The sequence below is a fragment of the Nelusetta ayraudi genome, unplaced genomic scaffold, assembly GCF_046127955.1.
Source record: "Nelusetta ayraudi isolate G7.1 ecotype Tasmania unplaced genomic scaffold, CSIRO-AGI_Nayr_v1 ptg000002l, whole genome shotgun sequence".
In the NCBI taxonomy this organism is placed as follows: Eukaryota; Metazoa; Chordata; class Actinopteri; order Tetraodontiformes; family Monacanthidae; genus Nelusetta; species Nelusetta ayraudi.
In genome coordinates, this window is record NW_027466052.1 from 11,525,604 (window position 1) to 11,549,279 (window position 23,676).

The window sequence follows — 23,676 nt, forward strand, 5'->3', positions numbered from 1 at the left end:
CTACCAGGGCAATACCCTTTTGTTTACAATTATTTTTCTTAATAATGAACCCGACTAGATTGTACATGTGTGCGAAAATACCGTTGGGTAACTTTTAAATGAGATTGATTCAAAAAATGAAATATTCCCTAGGATAACTGTAATGACTGCAATCCCTTGACACTGATTGTTTAATCTTTAAAACTGAAAAAAAAAAAAAAAAAAAATCAGCAGAGCAGAGGTTCAGCAGATACATCAACACAATGCTGAGTTTTTGTCTGATGTGATTAAAGCTTCACTTTTAGATCATGTTTGTTTGTGCTCAGGCTCCATTTTCCTCTTTCCACACCAGGTTCGCTTACGTCCCCGCATGTCTCCACTTGGGAATCCTTCTGGACCTACACAAAGGTCTGGACGTAATGTTGAAAAATGAACCCCTCCCCCGCGCTGCCACGATCAGGGCTAAAGGGGGAAAACAGTGGAGATCCAGCACTGTATCACCTTCAGTGATCCTCAGGAGAACACCGGCTCCCTTGTCGACTGAGACAGAGGGCAGTGGAAGCCGCATTGGACACAAAGAGACAGGGGACTTAAAGTGAGAGGGAGAAAAATGGGGGTAGGCTGAGGACAGGGACAGAGAGAGAAAACAGAGGTGAAAGTAGAAGTAGGAAGATAAATTGACTTTGAGGAGGTTAAACTGAGTCTATGCCCAGAAGAGACTGATTATGATAAGGAGAAGAAAGGATAGAGAGAGCAGACACATATTTCATTACGGAATGGGAGGTGGGAGACATGGGGAGGGGCCATCGGTGCCTTTTTTGGCCAGCATTGTTAGACAGGCTAATTAGGTTAGCCGCTAATTAGCTTGTTTTGATTCACTAAGTCACCTTGACCAGTTCTTTGGCCTATTGGCTACCTACAGCAGAGATACACTGACAGACCAACAAACAAACCCTTACACACGCGCACGCACGCGCACGCACGCACACACGCGCACACACACACACACAAAAAAAATACACATCAATAGACATGCGCACAACTACAACACCACTGGGACTGCTGTATAGGTTGCTAGCAGACAGGTATATTGGATTTGTTTGAGGAGGTCAGGTCAAAAGAAATTAATCAAGTTCACTCTCACAGGCACAAAACTCCCTCACTCTTCCCTACTGTCACTATGGCTCTCTCTGTCTTCCTCTCTCTCTCTGTCTGTCTTCCTCTCTCTCTCTCCAACACACACGCCAGAAAATTGCAGCAGGTGGGCACAACTGTGTATCTCTCTCGTTCCCTATCACACACACACTTTAGAAGTGTTGCATTACTAAACTTTATAACGCACAAAGTGTAATCAGATAATGGCTTTAATGTGACTGGAATCAGATTACACATTATTGTACCTGGATGGCGCACAGATTAAATTACACTGTGGAAGACGGTTAGCAGACCACAACTAAATTATTTTTACGTCCATCCCAGAAAAGCACGGCAAAAGTCAGACAGGCAGAGGTAACAAGTGAGCCAGAGTGGAGAGGAAGATGTGGCGGCTCCCTGTGGAAATCAGGCCGACAAATGATTTAATTATTCCCCGGCTTCTAACACCTGTTGCCAAATAAGAAATGTGAATGGTCTTTTCCCAAGTTTGACTGTGCACAGTTCCATACAGGAGGGCAAATCTAGAGCATAGAACACAGTTTAAGTAGCTCTCGTCTCGATGTGGTGGTCTGTTCGTTGCAGAGACACACTGGGGTGTCAACAAAATCAACAGCAGAGGCCGAGAGGAGTAATGGTTGTTTACCGTTCAATTAAGACTGGAATAGGACAACAAAAAAATTGTTATTTCGAAAGTCAAAGTGCAAATGAAAACTGATATGTGAACTTTGTTTTCTGTAAATGCTATAATTTTAAACCTGTCCCCTGTGCATAATAACACCACAGCGCAAATAAGCAGGACCAACATGAATAAATAAATGATTGCATTGGAGTCGCTGAACAGGGGAAAGACAATTCATCTTGTAATTGCAAAACAAATAGGAGGTCGGGATCTGAGACAAAGCATCTGTGAGCACCACGACTGTAGCCGCTGGTGCCAGCAACTACACTGACCTCTCAAAAGTATCAAAATAATCATCATTTCTGGGAGCGCCGATTCCCAAACGGGCAGCACTGGCCTCCCGCAGCCTGTGCAGCAGAGCGCTGGAGGGAAGAAAAAAAAGATTCTGAAAGGATCACTGCTTTCTGTCTTCACAGGCCAACTGGTTATCAGGGGCACCGCATGTAGGCAGTGGTCCGGTGCTCTTCACCGTGCTTCTGCTACACTGAACTGATGTGGAGGGACACAATATCAGTTCAGTTCAAACACTTCCTGCAACTGTGGAGAGAACTTCTTTCGTTGTCTCCTCGACAAGGTTTTGTTTTTGTTTTTTTCCATGAACCCAATTTCCTTATTACACTTTCGACAGTTGCTTTTTGGTCTAGAATTACGGGTGCAAGCCCTGTTTATCCTATCTATTCAAACTTGTTTCCTGCTTAACGCAGTCTATTTTAGTGATTAAAAAGGCAAGAGTCCACAGAATGACCACTTGCAATACAGTACAGGAATCTGTGCAAACTGTTGCAAAGAAACAAATCCCATGAAAATCTGTTTTGTTTTTGTTTTTTTTGTATGGATTTTATGCATTTTTCTACACGTTGCGCCTGTAGCCACTACAGCACACTGGGTATAACAGGATGCAGCAGAAGAAGAGCCATAAGCAGCAACATAGAGACAGCAGAAAGGGCCTCTAGATGGCTCTGGTTGAAGAGGGGAGAGACGTTGGGGTAGCTTGCTACTTGGACACAGGCCGGGGTCTGATCAGCCTCGGTCAGGTCGCCTGGTGGTCTGTTGTAAGACCCGAAACACCCAGTGATCCCAGGAAACAACACTGATGATGTGTCCAAGGTTGGGCATCAGGAATGTATTTTCAACACCAACAAAAGTACCAATTACGATTTCAAAGTACATAAAAACTTGCATAGCTAATTATTTGTGCATCAAATATTGAACCAATGTGACTGTGGGCTGAGATTTTGTGGTAGACCTAGCTCAACCCTTCATTTCTGTCTGTTCAGGCCCTGCACTGAACAAAGACAAAAAGAGAGAGAAGTGCTCCTTGAGGTCTCTCTGACCTGCTTACAGCTACTGTATACAGCTCACAGCCAAAGTTTATCCTGTTTTATTCAGTTGCGGTGAAAGCAGCGACCGTAACCTCACAAAAAAAGAAAAAAATAAATCACAAAAACCTCTTTTATGTACGACTCGTGGAAATCGCACCAGCCTTTTCAGATTCAGTATGAATTCTTTAGCACAAGCGAGTTGCACTCAAGACGTCTCACCTGAAAATGTCACTCTGACCAAAAGCTATGCTTTTACAGGGGTGAGTGGCGATGAGAGGAGGCAGTGATAAAACCAGACATTAAGATTATTCCTCGAAATCCCGCTTTAGTCTCCGGCAGAAGACGCCTTTGGCCAGATGGGGACCAGACAGAGACACTGCGCCCCGCGTGATCTCTGCGCTTGGCTGCGCTGTGCACCTGTGCCAGCGGTTCCTCAAAAATATCCCAAAAGACCTTGACCACACTTTCCCCACCAGGTACGCTTCATCCTCCCCTCTGTCATCTTTACTGCCACCCCAGACAGGTTCATGTTCATTGACTCTTCATTACACCGTTCTTGTCTTCGCACATCATCTAAAGGAGAGCGGGACGGGCGGAGCCGAGGTATGCCATCCAGTGGCTGCGCCACGCAAAACTCAAAAGGCCTGAAAACACTTGGCAGAGACGGCTGACGACAATGGACGACGACAAGGCAAGCTGACGACAACGGCCGCTGTTGGGAAACTCACAAACAAGAAACATCACGAGGCGTGCAGGCCATTGCGCACTGCGGTAGTACGGCTGGCCAGTTCGCATTGCCATCGTTTTGCAATGACAATTTTCCCATTGATTCTGCAGAGCATAATGCGCCCATTCCTCGTCTCAAAGTGTATTTATGCAACCCCAGCAAATGTCGAGGTCAAGGGTCAGGTTTTACCAGCTACTTGCAAAATGAAACGGAGACAAAGCTTTTGTCAAACGAGAAGAAATCCGTCTTACTTCTGTTCCATCTGGAAGACACGAGTGACAACACGGTTAGTGTGCATTATGTGAACATTTCAACAATGATCTCTTCCAGAACACAGATCAAGGCACCAGGATGTCTCTCTGGTCACCGTCTACCTTTTCTCCAAGCAGACGTCTCTGCCTGGGAACACACCAAGAAATTGAGGAGAACCAGCGAGCCAGAGCTTGCAGAGTCGATACAGCAGTAGCTGCAAAGAAAAGGAGCTTCCGTTTCAAGACAGGGTTTTTTTTTTTTTTCCCTTCCTCAAAATTTACTTTTCAGTAGACTAGCCTGTCAAGCTGCCAGAGTAAAATTAACCCTCAGAGACATTTTGAGACGATCTCTGATTTTTAATTTTGAAAAACAGTAACATATGGTGTGTGTGTGTGTGTGTGTGTGTGTGTGTGTGTGTGTGATCCTTCATCAATGGCTAATGAAAAGCACAAACACACACACATACACAAATACACTTACACACACCATGTTTGTCGGTAGCCAGAAGCTTGTAAACTACGATTCAACTCTCTGCCTGAATGAACAGAGAGGCCTTTCCATCTGATTTCATTCTTTCATTCCGTCGCTCCCTCAGCCAATTCCTTTTTTGCCTCCTTTTTAATTTGTTTTACTTCTCTCTCTCTCTCCTAGTCTTTCTCTGTTGTCTCTCAAATACTCCAGTTCACTCTTCTCCCCCCTCGCTTTTCATTCAGTTCGTCCACTTTTATCACTTTCCCGTAATCCTTTATCCTTCCTATTCTTCGCCTGTTTGAATTTTCCTTGTTTGCTCGGAAACCTCGGTCTCCCACTGTTGCGCATCATTATATCGCGCTCCTTATCTGTCAGTTTATCTCCTTTCCTTATTGTTTCAATCCTCTTCTTTTACTCTGCCCGTCTTCACTGTGCGCCCATCGTTTTTCTATTTTCATGCATCCATAATGCTCTCCTGTTGAACGAGTCTGGTGTCCTCAAACAAAGCAGCCTTCTAGAAGACACCTTAATCATTGCATCTCAATGGCGACAGACAATTATTAATGATTCTTAGCTCACAGCAGAAGGGTTGAGGGACTTTTCTGTTCTCTGCACCTGTTCATACAACCTGGATCTAATTATCAAACCCACGGTACTGTTCTAAATGTGGATGTAATCTGACTATGGTCTGCAGCTTTAGATAGAAAACTGAACCATTTTAAATCGGTTACACAACCTTGAAACAACTTGTAAAACAAACACGGACAAGTGCCACTTGATGTCTGAATTCACTGACTTTTGGGGGCCAACAGGGATGTGTGTTCGGCCCCCTACTTTAGGTTTGTGTGCATAAATAAATGCTTGACCAGGTGTGTTAAAATCAGAAGTTTATCTTTTCCCATACATTTTGTATCAAGTAAATGTAGAGGCTTTGCCATATTCCAACTTCCATTTCCAACCTGTTCCAAACACAAACTAAACAGTGTCTTTCTCAGTAGGATCGCACACACACCTTAAAGTGATTCAGTGTTGAGGTGACCAGAAAGTTAAACATATCATCTTGGGATTTGAAGGGATCGCAAATAAAATCAGAGACGACAGTGTAAGATTGATACCGACTCAAGAGGGTGTTTATAATCCAATCAACTTAACTCCCCTGGTGCACACACGCTACCAAATGACATTAGAAGGGACTTTCAAATGAACAATAATGTGTGTTCTTTATTCTACGATGAATTGTCTGTTAAATCTATAATGTCTGTAATACTGATGCCCCCGGCTCTGTCTGCGCTATATCCGTCTCCACATGTGCAACAGGGGGCGTTTTTCCCATTAACCCATTTACATTCCTCCCGTTATGCGAGTATAAAACTGAGTAATCCCACTTTTTTTTAACATGTTTTTGAAATGGATTTTAGGCTTGTTGGGTTATATACTGTTTCCACTGTAAAATTTGAAGTAAAGTGAATTATTTATTTTCAATCCAGTTACCTAAAATATGTTAAATAAAGACATTGACGTCTAATTTGGGTTACACATCTCCTAGGGGTCCCTCTAGGCGTTTACCCAGACTTAAAAGCACACAACGACTCTGCACACCCCGTACTTGCAAAAAAGGTTAAACTCCTAATGATTATTTGAATACTTTCATTGGCTCAATCACGCTTCAAGCAAAAATGCACAAAACAACTGCAGTGAGATTGGTTAAAAATAAACAAATTGCGAGGAATACGTGCTTGTTACCTTGTTGCATTTTGTTATTTCAACGGCTGTGAAAATCCTTATAGCTTCATCTAAAGCAACATTTGAGTTACTGTCAACTATAAGCTTTACTGCAACTAATAATAGCTGAGCATCGAGGAGTATGGTGTGTCTAAATAAGGGACAGATATTGTTACCTTGCTACTGACCTTTCTATAGATCTGAGAGGCATCAGCTGGGAAAAGCAGTAACAATGCCCCCAGTGACATTCCCATTGTGATGTGAACAACACTTCACAGATCATGGAGCAGAACTTTCAAGTGGCAACTGAGGAAGCGACAGAAGCCAAACTTTTGACAGACATGACTGCTTTGTATTATCCGTACTTGCTCCCTTTCCAGAATAATGTGAGATATTTCTTCAGCGTTTTACCTCACTAACTTCATTACATTATACCTAGAAAATCTGCTCTCAGGCTTGTGACGTTCTCTCATTGCTGTTATTCTAGTGAGACCGTCAAGGTCAGCCACCTGAAGTTTGAGGGAGATGCCACAGGCCATGTTGACCATATGGCCACCTTATTATGCACACTGGCAGAGCATCTTAATGAGTCCACAACCTGACAGTGATGTTGTTTTGATCCTACTCCACTCACACACAGCAGACATATAAGCACAGGGCACAATAGCTTTTCAAGCATATGGGGGGGGAATGCAGTGGTGCCAAATCAGATATTTCGTTTTTTTCCCCCCACCTCTCGTAGGCTGATAAACATTCCAAATATTAGAGGGAAAAAAACTCTCTGCAAGCAGGGATAAATTCCAAGCCCTGTACTGACACCCAGTGGTAAGAATTTTAATCAGTACTTTATAGTGCCGAAATCATGCTGGATATAATCTTGGTAAATCCTCTGTTAATTGTGAATCTTTCTGTTGTTTTAATTATGGAAGTAAATGATAGGTATCTGCAAACGGTAAATAATGAATACAAAAATAAATAAGGCCGACTTTAAGCCAAGAACAAAAAACAGAGTAAAAGAGTGGGTATAATTATGAGGATAATTAGCTTATCGGTTTCCACGATCAATTGATGAGCGCCTCAATTAACAAAGTGTGGTGGATTGTCAGGTCGCAGCCGTGATATGTAGATGATGAAGGAGCCTTCGTTGACACCGACTTGATTATATAAAAGTAAGTTCATTATAAAAAGAAGTCAGGCATCAATCGGGCACCTAGGTCTGCCCGAGGGAGGTCATGTGGCCGGATGAGAACAACAAGATAAACATTACCTCAAACTTGTATGGAACATACGAAACCACCCTCTCACAATCTCAGGCTAAGAGCCGGCTATTCAGGGGCTGCATGATTTGTTGTATGCAGAGAAGCCCCTAAAGGTTGCTCCAAATGTTTCAGATACTGCAAAAGATAAACCTTCACAGCATACTGGACATGAGAGACCAGTTCCTTTTTATTTCTACACATGGGGTATTACTCTTCAGTGGGGGCAGGGGGGAAAACGTGTATACCTTCCAACAACACAATGGGTGTCATTTCTTTCATACTGCCTTTTTTGCTGAGGTTTATGTCAAATCTAAACAAAGAACAGCCCATGGTTAAATAAAGGGGGAGCAAGAGAGCATGTGTGCGAGTGACTGAGAGGCACACACACACACACACACACACACACACACACACACACACACACACACACACACACACACACACACACTCTTGTGTAAAGGGAAAAAAAATCCGACTTGAGGTTTGTGTGTCTTACTGTATGATCTTTGTACCTTTTTACTCCTCCCATAAAACGTATAGATTACTCAAGTCAACACACACACACACACACACACACACACACACACACACACACACACACACACACACACACACACACACACACACACACACACACACACACACACACACACACACACACCCTTATCATTTACACTTTCATCTACTCTTTATGGTCCGTTTGTATAAACTAAAACTAAAATCATCAGAACACGTCCACGCGCGTGTTCACACACACGCTTACTGGAAGGGGCTGCTTCAATGTGAGGCGCTTTCATAAGCGAGGCATAACAGGCAAATGGGCCAAAGAGGAGAGGAAAGGTCGCGCACAACGACAGATTAGACCTGTTTTTATTAAGAATGAATTTGATTTTTAGTTTGACATCGTAGAAAAACTTTGTTTCTTGTTCTGAACGCATTGAGAGATATCACTGCCCATCAAAAGGTAAAATACCGAAGGGGAACACAAGATGAAGATTGATCTACAGTAAGGAAATACAGAGTACACGAGGGAGACTCTTCAGGAATTTAAAAAAAAAAACTGGGGCAAACAAAATAATCAGGTAAAAAATGTTTCATTGTTATTGTTGTGAATATTTTTGGTCATTTCTATCTAGCAATTGCTTTTTTGTACTGTATCTACTTAGACCCACGTTAACTAGAGCATCTGATTTTGTCTTTTCCCTTGGATACAGTTTGTAGAAAGGAGAAATGGAGGAACTAAGAAACAGAGGAAGGAAAAGAGAAGGAAGACACAGGTACTAGATGATCTACACAGTGCATGACGCCATTACGGATCGACTCATTTTATTTGGTTGTTAGGAAAAAAGCATAACAAAATATCATATCTGTGGTCAACAGAATCTCCAGAAAGTTTATTCACAAGCTTATAGAGGATAGCGACTGTGTTGAAGCGTCATACAGGGGCCTTGTTTGTATTTCACATTCAAGCGAGTCAATCTATAATCCAATATCTTTCAAAAGACTAGCGAGAAATAGCCTAAATTCAGCAATTCCACATTGCCTCTACCCTATTTTTTTACTTATTTTATAGCCATTCCTATGGTGCTTGATTGTTTGGGAGAGAGCTGCAACCCCCGTCACAGCAAGAGGTTATCAAAACAATTCAAAGGAGATTAACTGAGATTAACCCTGAATATCTCTTAGCATTCAGGTTTAGCGATGTCAATGAAAATGAGCTTTTGCCATAAATTCCACCCACGCATAAGAAAAGATTTAAGACTAGAGGAATGATAAATTCACATTCAAATTTATGAATGTAAGACTGCAATAAGGACAGAAGCCAGCTGAGCCCTTTTATCACAAATGTATCTAAATGAGCAAGCCGTTTCATGAATATAAATGTAAAAAAAAAAAGGGGGGGGGGGGGAGGAATATTTTGTGATTATAATTTCGTAAGAAAAAATGTAAATGATACAACAAAGTAACAGCAAATGAGTTTTCTTGTGGATTAGTAACAACTTCAGGAAATAATGTTTAAAAACAACAAATGACATTCTAAGCTGCACATAAGTCATTAGGTACAAAGAGCACCATAAATATTGCTGCCAGCCCGCTGGGCCTTATCAGCAACGTATATGACATGATATGGTTCACCTGTTCATCTCTCGAGTTTTTTCCTCCAGCCTTAGTTGTTTGTCCAGAAGGTCAAATTAGTGGGGGGTGGGGGGGGTGGGGGGGGGGGCTGTAAAGGTTCCATGTGAGTGGGCTTTTGTAAGTTTTCATGGAAACTGTTGAGGACACTTATTAATAGTAATAGTGTTAGAGATACATCAAGAGCGGTATTCACACCTTTCTGCTCAGCATCATATGCAGTTCAATGAAACTGGGTTAGGATTGGAGTCTGCTTATCGCTCTGGCTAATCATCACACCCACAGATAGCGACTGTTGTTACAGGAGAGCAGCTACATGTTAAATCTTAAATACATCTCGCAGTTCTGAAGTTGTTAGCCTTTTTTGGCAAAAATCTGTAAACAAATATAATAAAATTACAGATTTTCAAAATTGAATGCTGCCAGTCTTAAATGCAACTTTGTGATTTTGACTAATCCAATATTGCAGCCAAAGGCGTTTGATGGAAGTGTACGGAAAACAATTTGGGCATTTAAACTATGCAGAAAACTAAAAACAGACATTCTTTTAAAAGTAGACACGTCTCATTAAAAGAAAAATCAATGAAAAAAATCAACAGTTAATAAAAATATGAATCACTGATGGTATTCATAAAATATATTTCACATGCCTGAGGACGACGTTTTGAAGCACTTCAGACTGAGCAGCAGCGCAGGCACAGCTCTTGCGCTATAAATAAAATCTGATAATTACTCTCTGTAGTGTGACTCTGTAGTCAGGCAGCAATTTGAGATGGCAGAGATTTATGTGCCAAAGTTGTTGTATTTTTTTATTTTTCCAAGAGTCACAGGTTAAAGTAATAAAAAAAAAAAGGTGGGGCAGGGTCATTCAAAAGGTTAAAACACCTTAAAAAAGTGAAACTTCTGGGGTCAGTGCCCCTGTTTCTTCCTTTGCTCCGTTATTTCTCATTATGTTTGGATATTTGTTAGGACCAGTGAGTGAGAAGCAATTAAGCGCAATAACCATGCGGGAACATTTGAAGATAGGCGTTATCAGTGCCGTACTTCACGGAAGCTGATGAATTAATCCACAGTACCTCCCAACCGGCACACTGATCATTAAACACAGCGGGCATATTATATCACATTTGTCACGATTATATTACGCACGTAATTATGCAAATTGTACTGAACATGCAGTGCGGTACAGTCACACGTATGCTTCCTCGCGTTAAGCACCAGCCAGGGACTGAATAGTTAATGCGGATGTACTTACAGTTTGCATAGCGGTGACGAGAAAATGTCTTTCTTCCTTGTGTGGCGTGTGCGTTTGTGTCTCAGAGACACGTGGGATCCGTTCCAGCTGAACCCAGTAGGAGCTGAGAAAGAAGAGAAGAGGAGATGTTTCTTGCTGGCCCAGTACCTGGTAGCCGTTATTGTGGGATTAGCCGTGCTGACGTCGGCTGTGATTTCAAAGGTATACATGTTCACGAGTGCACGGGTGAACGAGAGGCTTCGGAAAGCGCTTTGGGTCACCGCGCAAGTGCTGGAAGTCCATTTCCCATTCAAAATGTGAATTTAATCCTTGGAGGACGAAGATCATTGCCACTCGTTCAATTATCAGCAACCAAAAAAAAAGGATGTCCTTTGAAAAGGAAGCTCCACTGTTGTGTGTGACTAGTTTGAACTCTCTGGCCACATTTCAAAACAGGGCTCCCTCTTGGTGCTGTCGACGCTCTCCAGTCCCACTTCAATGCGAAGCGCAAAGGAGAAACAGTTCTACAAACTGATGTTGGTTTTCTGCCTCGTCTGCCCCAATGTCCTGGTCTTTATCAAATCCCTGTGGAGATGTGCCTTCAAGAGCTTTGTGCGACCAAACATAAGGACTATGTCTTTAGTAGGTTGTTTTTTTCATTCCATTCAACACAATTTGTATTTCCAAATAAGCGTTAAAATGTGAAAATGACAGAAATATCTCACAGCATAATCCCCACCTCAACACATCAGGTCAAGCTTCTTTTCTTACACCTCAAAAAAACGTATCCCAAAAATGACTACTCTATGGAACAGGCACGGGCAAGCTACGGCCGAGGGGCCATATGCGGCCCGATGGGCCTTTTAATCCGGCCCTCTGAAATCCAGAAATCCAGAACAGATAAAGGCTTCACTGTTTAAATTAAATCATAGTGTGACAAGTTTAATACTTTAATATTCCAATTGTTCAGGATGTGTTTTGGGTGTTTTCTACCTTAACAGCGATACTTGAACCTTTCCACATATGTGGTCTTTCGAGACACTTGATGCCAACATGATGCCATGTGTGTCTTTTCCAGATCTTTGTCATTGAGTGTCTGGTGTCTCTTGGCACTTCCGTGCTGGTGCTTGTCGTGATGCCTCAGTTTGATGTCTTGACTAATCTCTTCATCAGCGGCGGAGTCTGTATCGTGTCTGCCATCCTGCAGACAGTGTACAGACTCCAGAGAGAATCGTGGAAAATTGTATTCCCAATCTGCTCCCTCATTCTCACAGTTGCTGGTAACTCTCATCTCATTAACCCCCTTGAAATGCAGCCCCTCTCTTTTATGAGGAATTGTTGTGGGGAAATAAAAATGATTTCTGAATTTGCAAAAACTGGAGAATTCAGATGCACATGAATAAGAAATGTTTAGCTCGTTTTGTTCTGCTTCTGAACACGCAGTTTGTTTACTAATTATGTGTCGTGTCAGCTTTCATTCTTATGTTTGACAGGTTTTTTTTAGCCTCATTAAATTCACCCCGAATGAAAGCAACTGCCTCAGAAAAAAAAATGATGCAAGATTTTAAAATGATGATGAAACAGACCAGTTCTGACTTGGTTTGAATGAAAGTTAAAGTCCTTGTTTAGTCCTCGTTTGATCACAGCCATGCATCTTTCACAGGCAATCATGTGTGTTTCTATAAAATCCAACTTGATAAAAGATGATTCTTCATCATTTAGCCATCATCTGATCTTGACAAGGTCAGTTTGTTTATCAAACAGCTGCCAAATACTGCGCAGAAGAGCTTGTAAAGAAACTTAATATCTTTTAAAGAAAATATGTATTAGTTCTTTGAACAATAGTGAAAGTATTTGACTGGAATATAACCACTGACGCACTGACTGACTAACAGGTTACAGCCTCCTGGGAATTGACTACTATGTCCGCGTGACATCGTATGTGGACCGACAGAGCGCTAACTGCTTCATCTATATTGGAATTGGTATTTTCTCTTCACTTCTTGTCTCCCTTTGTTGGTGGGAAAATCCACTGCAGGCCACAAACCACATGCAGGTACGATTACCTGCATTTCAATATTTCTTAAAAGAAGTAGATAGAAGAAAGATAGAAATAATTATTTTGTTATTCTAAATCACTGTATTTATCTTAATGTTGCTTTGTTATCCAACCCTAGCTATGTTTTGTTTGTTTGTTTTCCTTTATGCCAGATGTCCTACTGATTAAACTTCCATTGTATTGAGCTAAAATTTTTATTTGAACTCTTCATAATCTAATTTTTTTTTCTTTTAGGACACACTGTCAGAACTGGATGGTTACAGAGACTTTGTGTTTGTAATCAGTAGTGTTCTGAGGATTCTTGTAATAGGTAAATAACAGCAACTCTACAGAAAAACAATTTGCAACAATTGAAATGGTGATCAAGTTCAGCTTTAAAGCAAAGGGATCTTTGATTATACTCATTTCATGCATCCTCGTTAGTTCTGCTGGCGCTCAAGCAAAAAATACAAATAATGAAAGATAAATATTTCATGAAAGAATAAAAGTCTGCATTTATATTTCATTTTATAGTAATAATGGTGAATGTGTAAAACTTCCCATAGATTTTGCAACAGTAATTGTTTCACTTCATTTGTGTTTCTATTTTAGCAAAACTATCCTGTATGTGGAACAACAGCACAATTTTGCACCTGGACTTTAATTCATACAATTTATGTGCATCTATCCAAAGTTCTATTGGGTTTTTTTTTGGGAGGGGTTTGATTTTTTGTTTTGGTTTTCACGTTAATTTTTCATTGGTTGCATATTTTATTCCGTTCTAGGTGCAGTTTATCTGATCTACCATTTGATTTTTCAAAAATCTATCAACTGGTCCGACTTTAACCTTCAGAATGATGGTGGGGAATTGCTGCAGGTTGGACTTGGACTGTTTCTATTACAGGTAGGTTAAAGTAAGACATTACATGACAGCATACAAATGAGTGCAAGTATGCACATTTGAGAAAATGCCACAATGCATAAATTAAATAATAAATTGCATTACATTTTTATTTCTGTTTGTTTTTCGCAGTTTTTAAAAACTTTTTCATGTATTCATCTTTGGCTAAAGATTATATTGAAGCGAACTAGTAGTTACCTGGTCAAACATATACAAATGTGAAAATAAATTTCCTATTCCTGATGACTCTTCTTGATTTATAGCAAAATGTCGCCAACAATCAACATATTTTTAATGACTAAGATTCAGACCCTGCTGATCCTGACCTTTATCTATGGTACAGTTTAATAATTTTCAATTTTCCATTTATGGTCGTCTCATAAAATGTCTCCCTGCTCTCTGGCTCAGGCCTTCTGCTCTGCAGCATGCCACTGGTTTGGTGTGGTCGCCTGCAAGATTCATTCGGTCAAGATGAGTTTTGCCCTCCCAGTATGTTGCACAGGACCTGTGGTGCTATTGGTTGGGCTGATACTTTTCATAATAGAAGCAGAAAAATTGGAAGGAGCACAGCATGGCAGCATGACAGGTCACCTCAGCTGTTTTATATATACGCAACGTGTGCGTTGCCTATGTTAACATATTCAGATTTGTTTTCATTACAGAGTTCTGTGAAAGTTTAGCTCTCCTGAGCGAGAAAAACACAAGCCTTGTGATTTTACTGGAGCTCACCAGGAGCATTTGTCGGACTTCACTTGGCAGGTACTTGGATGAGAATGACTGTCAATAACTGAGACACGTGCGTGAATCCGAATCATGAAATAGACCAAAAACAAGTTTTGTACCATTTATACATCATGTGTTTGGGATAGTTTCTAAGGCAGCAGTAAGAAGAGACTAGAGGGGAACATTTTAAAGCAAGATATTCATAAACAGATTGTGATGTAAATTCACATTCAGAAAAAGTAAATGTAGCCTGAGTCTTGGTGGACTTTTTGATTGACAGCTACTACCTGCAGTGGCCTTTTTCTATGCTGGTACTGGAGGGATTGTGTATGTGGTTGGGCTTTGTCGCTTGTACCTACTACGTATGGAAAATCAAGGTATGTGCGCAAACACCTATGACGGGTTTCATGTCCTACATTTAGAGAAATAGATTTTTCATAAAACCCATGCTAAATTAATTAAATAATTCATAAAAGCGTAATACAAGTACCTAAAATCATTACGTTTCTCACATTCTAGGTCCAGCGTATCGAGAGAACCTCACAGCTTTTTGTGCGTCGACTCTATGAATCTGCATTCATTGACGTGTCGCTTCTACTCAACACTAAGATGAAGGTGCCACGAGCTCGAAACCAAGAGAGGTGAGAAGGTTCTTTATTGAGGATACAGGTTTTGTCTGTCTTGTGAGGAAAAGGGTTTTTGCATATACCAAAAAATACATTTGTTTAAAGACTTTTTTGTAGGTCTACGTCACCGTGCGGTACTGTCATGTGTTGCTATTGGATATTGAAACTGAAAATTGTTCTCTTTTCTTTTTCAGCAATGATGACATACAGAACTGTCTGATCTACCTTTGTGCCACTATGTGGCATGAGACCTATGATGAAATGCTGAAGATTCTTACTTCCATGTTCAGGTTAGTAGCAGGCCTGGTAGGTAGCCTTAACCGAGCAATAAGGCCACTTCTAATATTTGAAGTTTGTCTCAGAGTTTTAATAATGTACTTATTTGGCCTAGTTTGAAACAGTACTCGCCATACTCCCCTCTCTTTGGATATATGTGTTCACTTGTTTGGTGTACACAAAGGGGAACCAAAAAAATAAATACTTTCAGAAAGGCTTCAGCAGTGTCGTTTGTTTTGCCCCCCCCTCAGGTTGGATCGTTATCGAGGCAATCCAGATCAACAGCATAAGGACTGTTTTGACTTTGAGTGTCACATTTACGTGGACGATGCCTTCATGACTGAAAAGGAAAGTGGGAAAAGGCTAGTTAACGCTTATGTTAATGATTTGATCCAAGTGGTCATAGAGGTTTACAGGTATGTCTATGACTCTTTAATACCCGTCTTTCAATCTCTGTTTATCCAATGACCTGTTGATCAATTTAAACAAAAAGCCCATCCTTCCATTCAGGGTGTTTACCAACAAGGAACCTGATGATGTGTCAATCACCAAGGCTCCATATGGTGGCAGGTTGACGTTTGTGATGTCAGAGGGCAATATGCTCTACATTCACTTAAAAGACAAAAGCCTGATCAGGAATAAAAAAAGATGGTCTCAGGTACAAAATAGTTGTGGTCATAGTTGATAGCAACTGTGCGGTATTGATACTTTGAAGACAACTGATGACTTGACGTAATAAGAGAATGTGTTTGAATTTCAGATCATGTATCTGTATTATTTACTTGGCTGGAAAGGCTACACTGTCAGGAACCCTCAGAGGACCACTGTGAGATTATTATCCAAACACAGACATTACAGTATAAAAGTCCTCCAATATATACATTTATACATATATGTGGGGTTTTTTTTTTAATGTTGTGTTTCAATGTTGATTCAGCAACCAAGTAGCCCATGCGTGGAAAGTATGATCTCAATGGATGGGGAAATATTTCTGATGCCCCAGTCTCACAACAGCAAGAGAAAATTTATCTCAGATGACAAAACCTATCTCCTGGCACTGGATGGAGACACCGATTTTCAACCTAAAGCCGTAATTCTGCTGGTAGACAGGTCAGTGAGCCGACTGAACAATCAGCCTTTTTTTATTTTATCATGGCCAAGAAAAAAAAGCTCAAGAATAGAATTCATTAGATTGCTTTTCCCTTAAAAATGTTTTGATTTTATGATGTGATTTGACTTACAGGTTAAGGATGTATGACAATGTTGGGGCAGCATGTGGTAGAATCCATCCGACTGGTATGGGTAAGTAGTGCAAGAATTTGCGAGATTATAATTTTTTTATTATTTTTTATATTTTATTTATTTATTTATTTTTTATAAGAAAAAAATGTAATAGGAGCACAAACATACTGATATCACATGGTGTCAAAGTGTCATTTAGTTTGGAAGACCAGGATCTGCTGTGGTTTGGAAAAAAAGAAGTTAAGAAATGTGTGGTTTAACGATGAACAGGATGGGTGAAATGCAGAGAAACAATTAAAATATATATTTAATATTTTTACCGGTTCTCATAGAAACACCATTATTCTGATCATCAAGTCCAGATACCAGTTATAAAACCTTTTCATGATCAAAACCAGAAGGGATTAGTTGAAGTTGTTCTGAAAATGAGCCCTTTGTGTATCGTGCTCCTGTTTTTATTTATTTATTTCTCTTGTTATGCAGTCTGCTGATAACCCCTGCCTGCTTCCTATCGCAGGTCCCATGGTGTGGTATCAGAAGTTTGAGTATGCAGTGGGCCACTGGCTACAGAAGACAGCCGAGCATGTATTTGGCTGTGTGTTATGCAGCCCAGGATGCTTCAGTCTGTTTCGAGCTTCAGCTCTGATGGACGACAATGTGTTGAAGAGGTACACAACCACTGCAACCAGAGCATCTGAATATGTACAATACGATCAAGGTAGGCCAAGACAGAAAAGAGTGCCTTCCAGTTTTTACCCCATCCTGCCTTTTCTTACACCATTTTTACCTCCATTTTATATGTACTACTGTTTTCAATGTGCATTTTAGGGGAAGATCGCTGGCTTTGCACTCTTCTATTGCAGCAAGGCTGGCGTGTTGAATACAATGCGGCATCAGATGCCTACACCAATTCACCACAAGAGTTCAAAGAGTTTTACAACCAAAGAAGGAGATGGGGACCATCTACACTGGCTAATACACTGGACCTTCTGCACAGGTTATTGTAACTCTTACAGACTTTTCTTTTAAGTGGAATATAATTAACCTGGTCCAATTCAACGCTTTTATATGGGCAGTATACTCAAACATTTTGATGCTGTGCCATGTCCAGTGAGCACTATGTGACGTTGTCTGTGCGTTTGCCAAATTACAGTGGTTCAGAGACAGTGAAGAGAAACTCCTCCATCTCGAGGCCTTATATCTTTTACCAGATGTTCACTGTTGGTTCCTCTATCCTTGGTCCAGCCTCAGTGACTCTCATGATAGCAGGTAGATCTCAGATTCTGGTCTTTCTTTGGTTTGTATCCGACAGCAAAACTGCTTCCAACTTGTGTCTTTAAATTTTTCTCTACAATGTGTACAGTAGTCTGTCATATCTGCTGTTTTTGTTTTCCGTGTGTTTTCTTGGCAGGTGCTTTCCAGTTTGTTTTCAAAATCGCTGGTACACTTTCTATCATCATCGCGTGCGTTCCTCCCGTGTTTTACGTCATCATTTGCTTCGTAGCCAAGCCTGACAATCAAATAACCATTGCTGGCATTATGAGTATTCTGTACGCATTCCTAATGACTGCGTCATTTTTTTCCATCATTGGTGGGTGAAAACATTTTTTTTGACTCCATTCAATATGTTTTAATAGCTATAAAGCATGTTTTTAAAACGAAATACAAACGTAACTGTCCTATGTCTGTTAGGTGATATGGTGGTTCAAGGCACTTTCCTGACTCCCACTGGTGTGTTTTTGGTTTCTATGGTAATAATGTACATGGTGACAGCAATATTGCACCCAGAGGAATTTGGTACGTTCATTTTCCCTTTGTTTGTTTTCTGTTGTGAATTGGATTTTGAGAATGTTGCATAACATTTCGTTACTCCCTTACATAACATGATGGAATCTCATCCTATGTTATATTTTCTCCTTAAGGAATGATCGTCTATGGTCTGATGTATTTCATATGTATCCCCAGTGGATACCTCCTGTTGACCATCTACTCACTTGTTAACATGCACATTGTGTCTTGGGGCACAAGGGAGTCTAACAAGTAATTTACAGACTTATTAATGGAAGTAGCTGTGGAAGGCAAACAATTACTCTCTCCATTAATCCGTCTTTTGATTACCAAGTTGCAAATCACAATTGTAATACAGAGAGAAAGGCAGTCAATTTCCAAATCTTGTCATCCATCAAATCCATTCTAGGTATGATCCATAATCAGTTAGTTAGTTGGTTCCCCGTCTTCTGATTTCTGCACCAATTATGATTTTTAATAATGGGCTTGTGTGATTTGATTGATAAAAGTGGTGTTTTTTATTTGTTTAAATGCTATATTCTTATGGATTGGATATAAATATTTTACATCATTACTTTAATATTGGTATTAAAAAATATATAATAATTCAGGCAAAAAAGAAACTGTGAGGTCCTGGCTAGCATTCATGAATGGCTTCTCAAATTTGTAAAACTTAAGCAAAGGTAAAATTCTCTCTGGTCATAATTTCTTTCGCAGACAAATGCAATATAGAATCTGATCCTGTATTGAATTATGTCAAACAATGTTCAGTAATCATCCTTGTGTATTATAATGTGTCTAAGTTTCTAACCGTAAACTCCACTGCCTTGTCAGGGAAGAGGGGGAAAAGAAAAAGAACCACAGTACTGTATGTGACAGAAACTGTACACTCTGCTGCTGGGACATGAAGATACAGGTACTGCCGGCAATAAAACTACTATTTAATTTTTTCCTTGATACATTTAAAGATGTTTTGGATCTTTCTCTTGAACAGATCACACAGGAAACAGAGAATCTCATGCTTCAACAGATCGCGGGCCAGACTTTAAGTCACGCTGCTCAAAATCAAGTCTCTGCCCAGGAAAAAACCCAGCAGCCAGCTGCAACAATAGAGCCTGAATCCATAGTCAGCACAACCAATGCAGATTTAATTAGGACCAATTTGCTAAATCGCGAAACAAATTGGAAAGAGGCGGAAGATTCTGAACTTGATTCCAGAGACAGGTATTTCAGATTAATTCATTCTTCTCTTCAGTTGAGCAATTCAAGAACAATATTCATTCTTGGTAAAGTCATCTTGTCAATAATAGATTGGCCAAACAATAACTCATGGGAAAAACAACTGGCACTTGGGTGTTTTCTTTTTTTTTTTTAAATAATAATAAAAAATGTAGGACTTTGTGTCAGTGTTGACAACGAAAGTGTGTGCTTGAACTCTAAAATCTATACACTCACATAACTGTGCGGGTCTCTGCATGTACAGCATCGAAGAGCTGAGTTACACAGAAACAACATATGATGGAGATAACCTCAGCATAACTGAACATGATAAAACAGCTGAGCTTCCTGTTAAAGGTGAGGAGGACTTCTAATCGGGCAACTTTATGGAACTCAAAGTGCACGGCCATGGTGTTTACTTATGAATATGAATTTGCACAGATTGGGTAAAGCCGGTTAAAGAAGAGTTCTTAAAGAAGCTGACCTTCGCCAACATGAAGAGAAACCTACAAGAACAAATACGGTAACTTGCAAACGCAGATGAACAGAAGTGGAATTTTAAAGAAGTTGGTTTGAAACACTCAAATTATCCTTTAGGGACAATATTAATATACCCGTTCTGCTCTTCTGTTTTAACCTACCCTTAGATATGCACTTGGTAACAAAAGTGAGAATGACTTCTGCGAGGACATGTCACTGATGTTAACAGACACACTCACCAGAGAATTAAGTGGAGTGGGGCCCGAGGATGTCCCATCAGAAGAGCAGCTGAAAAGACTCAGGTCTACACTAGAATTGCAGGTATAGAAAAAAGTAGTGTTAGGATTTTTGTTGAAGGAACAGTCAAAAAAAAAAAAGTTGCACCCTCCCAACATCTCCATTGGTTGAAAAAAAATCAATGTTGCATAACATTGTTACCAATGTATACTATTAATATGTGGATCAGTTAAATTGTCATTGTCTTCCAGGCTCAGGAAAGCCTAAGATCGAGGCCCAAGCTTTTGAAGAGACTAAACAGAGCCATTGATAAAACATTGACTGCCCCACAAGTTCAAAACTTGGATGAAGTAAGACAGTAAAGCAAGTGTTTTTTTTTTGTTGTTGTTGTTGTTGTTTTGAGAGGCCTATATTACATAGCACAAGCTGAGCAAGGACATGAATAGCATTTTGCATCAAATAGCTCTGAGAGAATACAGAAAAAGAGGTGTTAGTTGTGGCAGCTTCTTTGGTAACATTAGTCCATGTTCTAATCCCTTAAATAGTGATCATTACGGGAATGTGACTTTTCATTGATCTTCCATTAATGTCATTTGGAACATCAGTTATGGTGGTTTAAGCAGACAGCATTGACGTCATCAAACAAACAGGGCAAAGGCTCCAAATGAATTGGACTTTTGTTGCAGAGGGAGAGGCTAAAACCAAGGAGCATAGAGGTGATCTGCAAAGTAAATACTGGCATTGAATGTGAACTGAATATGAAGGATGTGGCTCTAGACAGAAGAGCTGAGGAAAAAATGAGAGAAGAGTACATGTGGTGTGAATTTAAATAGCTGACCAGCATGTCTTTGTTCAGGAAGAGAAGGACTTCTGGAACAAGTTAATCCAACGTTACTTGACGCCTATAGTTGATACTGAGGCCCATCAGAAGATCGTCACCAGAGAGCTAAAGTCTCTTCGCAACAAAGTGAGCAAACTGTATAAATTCCTGGTTAAATGTATAGGTTTGTATACAGTTTTTTAACTTCAGCTGAGTTACATGCATGATATAAGTTAATGAGGATTCAGCACATTCCATAATTTAGCAAACCTTCATAATTTTAGATTCAGGCAAGGCTGTAAAGACTAAAGTGCTACAATAGCAGTGAGCTAGCAATAATCTGTGGGTTGCTTGGTTGATGGAAACACTTTTAAAGTTTTAGTTTAGTTTTAGTTGTAAAGGTTTTTTTCCCCCTTGCAGGCAGTATTCCTTTATTTCATGCTCAACGTGCTATGGGTGGTAGCAACCTTCTTTCTGCAGGCCATTGGAAATGATATAATCAGTATCAAGATTCCAAAATATTTCCCAAATGGCACCGAATCAGGAGAATACCTCAAGGTAGGACAGGCAAACCAATTTTATACTTGTTCCTGATTGGCCAGTGCTGGTTAAGGTTAACGCCATAATTGCCCATTTGTTGCCAATAGGTGGAGCCTCTCAGCTTGATGTTCCTGCTGTCTTTTGCTATTCTTCTACTCATCCAATTTCTGGCTATGTTATATCACAGGTACACACGTGCATCGTTTGACAAACTGACCAATTTTCAAACTTCTGCTAAACATTTTTTTTAGCCAATTAATGGACGTGCCTAAGAACTTTGCATGGGCTGATACAAGGCCTACACTGCCATCTTGTGGTAGGTTTAATCGTGCATCTTTTAGCTTAATTTTGCCATTGTGCGTCTCTTCCATGCAGGATCTACACACTGATTCACGTGGTGTCCTATCGCAGCACTGAGAAGGACTACAAAAAGAAGGACGTAAGTAAAAGGAAGTCGTTGCACAGGGACGAATTATTTGAAACACTGTCAGTGGATTTCATAACCATGAGGTGGGCGAAGAAGCGTCTGTTAGACGCAAAACAAACAACAACTATGTGCAACTAAGTGCAAAGTGAAAGTGGAAAGAGGGTAAACTGAAAAAGACAGACCGGCACATTTAGCCTTACTTTCTGCTGGTTTCTGGGGTTCATCCATAGTCTGGTAGCGTATGTGGCCGTTTTTTAAAAAAATAAATAAATGTAATGTCAGCGTTTTCATCAAATATCTTAACTCTTTCTACATCTCCGAATACATTTAACGACACCTGCATTGTTTTTATTCGATTAAACTCAGGAGATACTACTGCTATTCGGAAACTTCCCCTGGAGTTGTAATCAACGGTTATCAGTTTCACGTGTGTCGCAGGAGACCCACACAGTGCAATTCCATACGTCTCCACACGAGATAAGTTAAATTTGCGGTTTGTGACTCAGGGGGGCGCTGTTACCCACAGGCAAACGATTTTTCACAAATTTGGTTTGTTTGGTGCAAGAGGTTCTACTGTTCTAAATGTAAAAAAAAAAAAAAAAAACCTCATGAATGTTAGTTTCCAAACGATTTAAGTACACGAGGTCATCGTGTTTAAGTTGTGTGTGTGTGTGTGTGTGTGTGTGTGTGTGTGTGTGTGTGTGTGTGTGTGTGTGTGTGTGTGTGTGTGTGTGTGTGTGTGTGTGTGTCCTTTCTGTTGCCCAGGATGATGGCGATGATGATGGTTTGGTTCTGGAGAATCATACCGCCGAAGGACTTGCCATTACAAGGGATGACCTCTAGTTGACAACAACTGGCAATCCCTCTAATCTCTGACTAACAGGAGTTATACTTGCTACTGGAGCTAGAACACTTTTAGATATTTAATTTTAATCATGATGATACAAAAATGAATCACTTCAAGTAATTTTGTGCCGATGTCTCAACAGTAATCATCTGCTGTATGTCGAGGGCGGGAAGATGTCTTATCTTTTTAACTTTTAAAATTGTGTTTGGATCGATGTATATCCTATATCGGCTGGCTGTCCAACTTTTATTTTAAATTAAATTGAACTCACAATAAACCAGCTTGTGTGGTGACATTTAATTTATTCATAGCTTGTTTGTCCTCATCAAAATGATTTATTATAAAACTGACCCTTAATGAAAACAATTAGTACTAGTTTGGTCTGCTAATTCAGTGATCATTGAATAAGAAAATAATGTATTTAACAAGTATTTGACCACTTTTCCATACTTATTTTATTACTTAAATGTCTTATGTTTACTGCATGTTGTAATTTAAGTGTAATTTGTTTGTTAGTGCAAGAAAGGGTAATTACGTTAAAGTCATCACACTTCTAAATTTTTATCCTTGAAATTTGCTG

The 23,676-nt window shown here is 40.1% G+C and overlaps 1 protein-coding gene across 1 annotated transcript; it reads left to right on the forward strand.

The window, feature by feature from the left end:
• Positions 1-8,364: 8,364 nt before the first annotated feature.
• On the forward strand, positions 8,365-23,361 carry chs1 (chitin synthase 1). The gene is made up of 35 exons (XM_076023983.1): positions 8,365-8,648; positions 8,781-8,843; positions 11,020-11,155; positions 11,390-11,575; positions 12,012-12,213; positions 12,829-12,989; positions 13,227-13,302; positions 13,757-13,875; positions 14,281-14,458; positions 14,535-14,631; positions 14,876-14,972; positions 15,115-15,236; positions 15,416-15,511; positions 15,749-15,913; positions 16,008-16,155; positions 16,258-16,323; positions 16,435-16,607; positions 16,741-16,799; positions 17,257-17,457; positions 17,568-17,736; positions 17,893-18,008; positions 18,151-18,330; positions 18,432-18,536; positions 18,662-18,779; positions 19,362-19,443; positions 19,522-19,751; positions 20,011-20,102; positions 20,187-20,268; positions 20,393-20,546; positions 20,714-20,812; positions 21,319-21,429; positions 21,703-21,840; positions 21,930-22,009; positions 22,198-22,261; positions 23,015-23,361. The coding sequence occupies exons 2-35, from the start codon at positions 8,797-8,799 to the stop codon at positions 23,090-23,092; spliced, it is 4,227 nt and encodes a 1,408-aa protein (XP_075880098.1). The 5' UTR covers positions 8,365-8,648; positions 8,781-8,796; the 3' UTR covers positions 23,093-23,361.
• The last annotated feature ends 315 nt before the right edge of the window (positions 23,362-23,676 follow it).

Excerpts from the sequence above, each read along its gene's own strand:
- chs1 (XM_076023983.1), top strand. The coding sequence starts at position 8,797 with ATGGAGGAACTAAGAAACAGAGGAAGGAAAAGAGAAGGAAGACACAG. Across the intron at positions 11,576-12,011 it reads ACATAAGGACTATGTCTTTA|ATCTTTGTCATTGAGTGTCT; the intron begins GTAGGTTGTTTT and ends TGTCTTTTCCAG. Across the intron at positions 21,841-21,929 it reads AATCAGGAGAATACCTCAAG|GTGGAGCCTCTCAGCTTGAT; the intron begins GTAGGACAGGCA and ends TGTTGCCAATAG.